This window comes from Elephantulus edwardii, unplaced genomic scaffold (assembly GCF_000299155.1).
Source record: "Elephantulus edwardii isolate Elephantulus edwardi_28Jun2011 unplaced genomic scaffold, EleEdw1.0 scaffold00049, whole genome shotgun sequence".
Lineage (NCBI taxonomy): Eukaryota > Metazoa > Chordata > Mammalia > Macroscelidea > Macroscelididae > Elephantulus > Elephantulus edwardii.
The window spans coordinates 15,638,892-15,647,811 of NW_006399799.1; the positions used below are offsets into that span (position 1 = coordinate 15,638,892).

At 36.7% G+C, this 8,920-nt stretch overlaps 1 protein-coding gene across 1 annotated transcript in view; it reads left to right on the forward strand.

Annotated features, from left to right (window-relative positions):
• The window catches only part of CCDC30 (coiled-coil domain containing 30), a 58,837-nt gene that overhangs the window by 30,932 nt on the left and 18,985 nt on the right, over positions 1-8,920 (forward strand). Inside the window, exon 3 of the mRNA XM_006886604.1 lies at positions 1,100-1,261. Within this exon, the coding sequence (XP_006886666.1) occupies positions 1,100-1,261 (162 nt within the window). The remainder of the gene's footprint in view (positions 1-1,099; positions 1,262-8,920) is intronic.

The window sequence follows — 8,920 nt, forward strand, 5'->3', positions numbered from 1 at the left end:
TAATAAGTCCTCATTTATTTTAGTAATATATCTGAAGATTTTAAAAATTATTTTCTGTATACACAATCATATTATCTAAGAATAATGGAAGTTTTCTTTTTCTTTCCAACACTTACTCCTTTTCATTATTTTCCTTGTTTGACTGTATTGACTTTCTGTGTCATATTGAATAGCAGTTATCTTTGTTGTGTATTGATGATAGTAGAGAGAAAGCATTCAGTAATTCATTACATATGATGTTTGCTAAAAAATTTAAAAAGTTCTCCTTCCTAAAATTGTTAACATTTTTCATTACGAATTAGATATTTAACGTTAGAAATTGTTCTCTCTATAGTCTTTGAGAGGATGAAATAACTTTTAATCTATTAAAAAGTACAGATTAATCAAACAATATAATGTTAAGTTTACCTAATAAATCCAACTTGCTCTTGTGTTATTCTCTCTAATTATTAGTACCTTTTATGCTTTATTTAGTACTTTTGCATTTATGTTTATGAGTGAGATTACCCTGTGATTTCTACCCCCCCCCATTCTTAAATTCTCTGTCAGATTTAGATTAAGAATATCTAGCAGAGTGGAGCCTATCACAGTGTTATCAATGTTGTTTTTTCCATATTGACATATAATTTCTATTCTTTGGGACTCAAAACAAATAAAATTGAGACTTAATTTCTTATTTTTTAAAATGGTCACAGAAGATAAACTTAAAACATTATTTGAGCCTTTTGAAGTAATCCTGTGCATACATTTAAATTAAATGAAATATTTTATGTGAAATCACCATATAAATTATATTTCATGAACTATTTAATTGAAGGGTAATCTCTCTTTTGACAGATCATACTTATTTTTATTTTAGTTTCTAAAGTTTTTTATGTTATCAGATTAGTGTAATACTAGGTGTATTATATTGTGTTGTAGGAAATTGCTTGTTCATGGAACAAAAATAATAAAATATCATCAAGTTTATATGGTTCATCCTAATAAAGGAAATGCACATAAATGACATATCCTATGTTGTTGCCTTCCTTTATTGAGTATAGGAAATAGAACAATGCCATACTAGTACACTTACTTTTTGCTTGGTTACTAATTATAGTTTTATTTCAGTCCCATAATAAAGATCTAGAAGCAGATAAAATATCACAGAACAACCTAGAGATAAATGTAGAACAAAGAGCAAAGCCAGGCATGGCCCATGAAGAGATCCAAAGGCTGACTGATGAACTGCAAGTGAAGGAGAAAGAACAGAATAAATTAGGTAAGCTTTGGCTACAGGTCACTATTTCTAACCATATTTGAAGTGCATCCTCACAGTCTGATGATCTTTCTCATTATGGAATATAAGGAAAAAATATTTTGAGATAAATATATGAATGTCTGATAGAAAACATCTTTGTTCCTTCAATTTCCAAAAAGTTTTTACTAAAGTATAAGTGGACAGCGCAGGAGGGGAAGACCCTCTATGAGATGGATTGATTCAGTGACTGGGGTAATCGGGATGGGTGTGTCAGAGGCGGTGCGGTTGGCGCAGGATAGAGCAGGGTTTAGGGCTTTTGTGCATAGGGTCGCTATGAGTCGGAAACGACTCGACGGCACATAACAACAACAACAAAGTATATCAAAAATTACACAATTTCTAAAAGGATACTACCCATGACAAGAAATTCTCAACATCTCAGAAGCCTCCTTTGTTCTCTTGTCCTTATCCTAAAATCTTCTTTCTACTAACATTTTTTGGGGGAGCAGGAGATGAGGGTTTTTTAAATTTGTATTTTATATTGGTTTGCATACAAAACTAATATATGTTGTGTTTTATATTTTCCTTCATTCACATTGTTTCACACAATCATTCCCATACATGGAGTTTTATAAAATTAATCACCACTGAACTATGTCTACCATTGTCCCATCTTTTTAGATCCCTACTTGATCTTTCCCATTTCCTGTATCCCCTCCCTCCATCCATCAAATTGTATAACCCTGTGATTTCCCCACTGCCCACCCTCACCCCTCTGCTCCAACCCCTTCCTTCCTTGCTCTATCCTGAGCCATCCATCCTCACAATCTCTGTGTTAGCCCATTGTTCTAGTCACTGTGTCAATCCATGTCACCAAGAATCGTTGCCAAGAATCTTCCTCTTTTTCACTGATCTTTCCAAGCATGATGTCTTTTTCCAAGGTATGGCCCTCCTTAACAGCATGCCCAAAGTATGTGAGACGAAGTTTCATCATCCTTGCTTCTAAGGAGCACGCTGATTGCACTTCCTCCAAGATTTACTTGTTCCTTTTGACAGTCGATAGTGTATTCATTGCTCTTCACCAATACCACAGTTCAAAAATATCAATTCAGTCTTCTAACTTCCAGATGTATAAGAAACAATTGAAAATACCATGACTTGGAGCAGGTGCTCCTTAGTCTTTAAACTGACATCCCTGTCCTTGAAAGAGGTCCTTCACCAAAGATTTATACACATCTTACTAATTATCCTTCTGTTTGCTCTTCACCAATACCACAGTTCAAAAATATCAATTCAGTCTTCTAACTTCCAGATGTATAAGAAACAATTGAAAATACCATGACTTGGAGCAGGTGCTCCTTAGTCTTTAAACTGACATCCCTGTCCTTGAAAGAGGTCCTTCACCAAAGATTTATACACATCTTACTAATTATCCTTCTGTTTTTACATAATGGTCTTAGGGAGCATTTGTCCTTATGAGACTGAGTTGGTTCACTCAGCATCATGCTCTCTAGACTCTCCTGTGTTATATAGTATTTTACAAAATCATTATTCCTTAGTGCTACACAGTAATGAATGAGCTGTGCTTACAATTCATAGGTTGGCAGTTCAAATCTAACAACTGATCCAAAAGAGAAAGATAGACAGTACCTCTCATGTGATTTATAGCCTCTGAAAAGTGACTAGAGGGTCAGTTATGAGTTGGTGTCAATTCAACGGCAGTTAGTTAAGTTCTTGCATTCCTAAGTAGTCTCAATGTGTACTTGAGGTGTAACACTCCCTAAATTAGCAATTTATAGTAAAAATTTATTTCCAGTTTTATGGTTATATTGCAGTGTTTTCTGATTATTAATTTCCTTTTGTCAACAAACTTAAGTCTTAAAAATAAAGAACTTTTAGTTTATTATCTAGGTTTTTCTATATCTAAAAATCAGTATGAAAATGGAAGTTTTGGTCAAGAATAAAAAAAGAAACTATGTTAAATATTTAATGTATTCTCTAAAAAAGAAATTTAAGAGACATATTAAGTATAATTTGTAATTATATTAGTTATAATTAGTTAATTACTAACCAACTAAGTATAATGTATGAACCTTAGTAGATCCTGACTCAAACAAAATTTTTAACATTTATGAGGCAATTAGAAGACTTGCTGGATATTTGTATTAAGGAATTACTGCCATGCATAATAGTATTAAATTTAAAGGTCCTTGTATTTTAAAAATATATATTGAAATATCTGTAGATGAACAATATGATATTGTCTAAAGAGCAAAAATGGTACATTGGGGCATGGGGCCATGAACATCTCTCACCACCCTAGAGCAGAAAGCAGACAAAGAGCCTGTAGCCCAGCCCCATGGTGCCTCTAGAGCTGCACCAGCAGCAAGAGGTTCATTTATTCATTTCTGCCTCACAGACTCACACAGTTGTGGTACCGAGAATGGAGTTTATTAGGTAAGTAAGTTGGAGAGTAGGTGAGGCAAAGAATATCTCACAATATAAGTTCAGGTTTAGTAAAAGTCCTGGTTCATTTCAGCAACACAACTTCAAGAAGCCTCTAATTTCCTCAATCATCCAGCACAGTTTGCCTCAGAGCAGTTATAAGTTAGCTTCTACTTCAAGCATCTAGAAAGAACAGCTAAACCTTTAACTACGGCCAGCACAAATGCAAGAAGGCTCAGGTTACATCTTGACACAGTTTCTCCACAGCAAATCCACAGTCTCTTCACCACCATCACTAAGGTCCTGTTCCAGTCTCCCTTTTTGCCACCCAAGTCTTGCTCCAACAAATCTTGCTATCCACTGTGAGAAGCACTCTTTCTTTTATCCTAGTCCCACATAGTTCAAGACTATGTGTCTGCAGTTAAGGTAGCTGGAGACCAGAGAAGGCTAACTGTAATGGCTAAAAATAGTAAATTTTTAGGATAAAACCACAGATGTGTAGTTTTTTACTTCATAATTATGCAGACACCTACCTCACACACAAACACAACTTAAAAATAATCACACAGCTAAAACGTAAAACTCTTAGAATAAAGCAAAAGAATAAATCTTTGTGACCTTGCATTAGACAGTAATCTTAGACAATAAAAAGGGAAGAACTCAATCTGCGTTTCTCAAGCTGAAAAAACTGGAAAACAAATTTAAGCCTCGTGTCGCAATGTTGAAAGATGCTATATGCAATGTATTGAATGACCCAGAAAGCATCAAAAGAAGATGGAGGAAATACACAGAGTCACTGTACCAGAAAGAACTGATTGACACTGAAAAATTTCAGGAAGTACCATATGAACAGAATTCAATGGTAATGAAAGAGCAAGTGGAAGCTGCATTGAAGGAATTGGCAAAAAATAAGTCCCCAGGAATCGATGGGATACCAATTGACTTGTTTCAATTAACAGATGCAGCATTGGATGCACTCACCAGTCTATGCCAGGAAATTTGGAGGACAGCTATCTGGCCAACGGATTGGAAGAGGTCTAAATTTGTTCCTATTCCCAAGAAGGGTGATCCAACTGAATGTGGAAATTATCAAACAATATCATTGATATCACATGCTAGCAAAATACTGCTGAAGATCATTTTTTTAAAGGCTGAAACAGTATATAGATAGGAGTTGCTAGAAGTTCAAGTGGGATTTAGAAAAGGCCATGGCACCAGGGATATCATTGCTGATGTCAGATGGATCCTGGCTGAAAGTAAGAAATACCAGAAGAATGTCTATTTGTGCCTTATTGACTATGCAAAGGCATTTGACTGTGTGGATCATGACAAGTTATGGCTGACATTTAGAAGAATGGGAATCCCAGAGCACTTGATTGTACTCATGAGGAACCTATACCTGGACCAGGACGCTGTTGTGCAAACTGAGGAGCAGATCACTGCATGGTTTGGAATTGGAAAGAGAGTGCATCAGGGATGTATTCTGTCTCCATACCTGCTCAATCTATAGGCTGAGAAAATTTTGTACTCTATGTAGAGTAGTGTGGCATCAGGATTGGAGGAAGACTCATGAATAACCTGTATTATGCAGATGACACTACCTTGCTTGCTGAAAGAGAGGATTTGAAGCACTTGTTGCAGAAGATCAATAAATGTAGCCTTCAGTATGGATTGTGTCTCAATATCTAGAAAACAAATATTCTTACCACTGGCTCAATAGGCAGTGTCATGATGGATGGAGAGGAGATTGAAACTGTTAACAGATCATTTTGCTTGGATTCACAACTAACACCTTTGGTACGAGCAGTCAGGAAATAAGGAGATGCATTGCAATGGGAAAATCTGTGGTTAGGGACCTTTCCATATTATTGAGGAGTAGTGGTGTCAGTTTGAAGACCAAGGTGTGTCTGATTCAGGCCATGGTCTTTCCAATTACTAGCTATGTATCTGAGACCTGGACAATGAATAAAGATCCTAGAAAAATAATTGATGCCTTTGAGCTGTGATGTTGGAGAAGAGCACTGAACATTCCATGGATGGCCAAGAAAATGAACAAATATGTCTTAGAGAAGGTGCAGCTAGAGTGTTCTTTGGAGACAAGAATGATGAGGCTTCACCTAACATTCTTTGTACATATTGCTAGGATGTGCTATTCCTTGGAGAAGGACATGATGTTGGGAAGGTTGGAGGGTTGACAAATGAGAGGAAGATCTTCAACCAGGTGGTTTGACACGGTGACTGCTGCAATGTGCCCTTGTGTGTCAGGAAGTGTGAGGATGGTGCAGCATAGGACTGGTTTCAGATCTTTTGTTCGTAAGGTACTCGACTCGATGGCACTTAACAACAACAACCAAATACACTTATCAGTTGAAAAATAAATGTAAGCAAAACTTAAAACTTACAGTTTAAAAAATGTAGCCCCTTTTTTGGGACAATGATTAAATATTAAGTTGGGTTGTGTTATCTGCATAATGCAGGTTATTGATGAATCTTTCTCCAATTCTGATGCCACATTCCTCTTCATACAGCTCAGCCTCTTACCTATTAGCATAGCTATAATATAAAACACAAATAATGATAAGTGTTTTTAAAGATGTGGAGAAACTGGAACCCTAATCCTCTATGGATGAGAATGCAAAAGGGTACAGCAACTTCTGAAAACAGCTTGGCAGTTTCCCAAAATGTTAAACATAAAATTGTCATGTAACCCAGCAATTCCATCCCTACATAGCCACACAGAAAAAGAGAAACTTAAGTTCACACAAAGACTTTTATGTAAATGTCTATAGCAGTATTACTCACAATAGCCAAAAAATAGGAACAATAGGAATGTTCTTAATTTGATGAATGATTTGACAAATGTTGTTTAGCTGTATGGTGCATAAAAGAGTTAGCATGGCAAGTCCAAGAGAGCAATACTTAGAAAGGCTGTGAACTGTAAAATAAATCAGTGTATTGTTTCAAGATACCAAGTTTGTGGTGATTTTTTACTCAGGAATAAAAAATAATATGCAAAGGCATAGATGAAACAAGATTGGCTATATAATTGACAGCTGTTAAAAGCTGGGTAGTAGCCTGCGCGTCAGACTATAAATATTTTTCTAAGGGGTAGGTGGAATGAGAGGAGGGAAAATGTTACTTTAAAGTAAGATGAACCTTCAAAAAAAAAAAAAAAGCTGGGTAGTAGACATGATCCATCAGTAATAAGATAGACAATTTACTCAATTCTCTTACCCTTTATGTGTGTTTAAATTTTGTTATAATGAAAAAGTAGTTTTAATAAACAGAAGTCATTGTCAAACAGGCCTGGGTTCAAATTCTCTCTGATGGCCTCCTAGTTGTATAACTTGAGCAAGTTGTTTGACTTTCACGAGCTCATCAATAAAATGGGATTATCATTATCTACTTTGCAGATTTATGATGTTGTTATGTGTCGTCGAGTCAGAAACAATTCATAGTTGACGCCCTAGTAGGTTTCATAGATTATTGCGAAAGAGGGGTTATCCAACTTTCTACCACCAACCACCTGGTGGATCTAAATCACCTGCCTTTGTTCTAGCAATACATCTCCTTACCACTTGGTCACTAGATTGATTAATATATCTGACTCTACTAGCTGCTGGTGGTGGTGGTATTGCTATGGACAGCAGTATAGTTTGTAGATTAACCTGGTAGGTTATACTAGCATTTACTCAAAAAGCTTAATGCTATGCTTAAAAACTTTCAGCTGTCTCTCATTGTTTGTTGTTGTTATTCTGCTATGTGCCATCAAGTCGCTTACAACTCATAACGACCCTATATACAATAGCTCTGAATCTTTCCCTATCCTGAGCCAGTCTCATTGTCTCTGACAGACCTAATCCCATTACTCTAGTCATGGAGTAAATCCATCTCATCTGGGGTCTTCTCCTGCACTGTCCCTCCATCCTTCTAAGCATGATGTCCTTCTCCAAGGACTGGTCCCTCCTGGCCACATGCCCAAAGTATATGAGATGGAGCTTCATAATCCTTGCCTACAGAGAGCAGCTTGGTTTCACCCTCTACAGAGCAAACCAGTTTATTCTCCTGGCAGTCCACAGTATGTTCAACATTCTTTTCCAGCACCACTACTCAAAGGTATTGGTTCTTCTTCTATCATCCTTAATCATTGTCTAGCTCTCTGATGCATAGCAAGTAATTGAGAAACCATGGCCTGGATCAGGCGCATCTTGGTCTCTAGACTGGCACCGTTGCTCTTCAGTACTCTAGAGAAGTCTGACAGCAGACTTTACCAATGCCATCCATCTTTTGATTTCCTGACTGCCGGTGCCAAGAGAGTTAATTGTGGAACCAAGCAAACTGAAGCTGTTAACAATCTGTCTCTTCTCCGTCTATCATGAAGCAGCCAGTTAGTCCAATGATGAGAATCTTTGTTTTCATGATGTTGAGCTTCAATCCATATTGAAGACTACAGTCCTTGACCTTCTGCAGCAAATGCCTCATATCTTTCTGTCTCATTAAGCAAGGTTGTGTCATATGCATAACACAGGTTTTTAAGTAGTCTTCCTCCAAACTTGATGCCACATTCCTTCTCATAAAGTCCAGCCTCCCAAATGATCTGTTCAGCATATAGATTGAAAATGTATGGGAATAGGATGCATCCCTGATGAACATCTTTTCTATTCCTGAACCATGTGGCCTTTCCCTGCTCTGCTCTGCTCTGACCTCTGCTTCCTAGTCCAGGTATAGGTTTCACATAAGCACAAATCAGGACTCTGGGAGTCACAATTTGTTGTGATCCACAAAGTCAAATGCCTTTGCATAGTCAATGAGACACAGATAGACATTCCAGACAGCTGCATTGTTTACAAGGACTCAAACACTTCAGCATGAAATCTGGTATTGTAAACTCGTAAATGCCTTTAAAGATTAGAGTATCAGTGAGAAGGATAAACATAGACTTCAGTAGGAACAGAAAAATTGGCATCTCTGGGGAAACATTTAAGGATATGCATCAGTTAGCCAGAAAAGGAGAATGTTCCAACAGAAAAATTGGCATCTCTGGGGAAACATTTAAGGATATGCATCAGTTAGCCAGAAAAGGAGAATGTTCCAAGAAAAATATTTTAATTTATTCTTAAATATTACAGGAATTAGTCTTTATTTTTGTTGTTGGAAGTTTATAAGGAAAATATGCCAACAGAATTGAAAATGTCCTTATCCTTGTCCCATGTAAAAAACAAACAAAAAAAAACC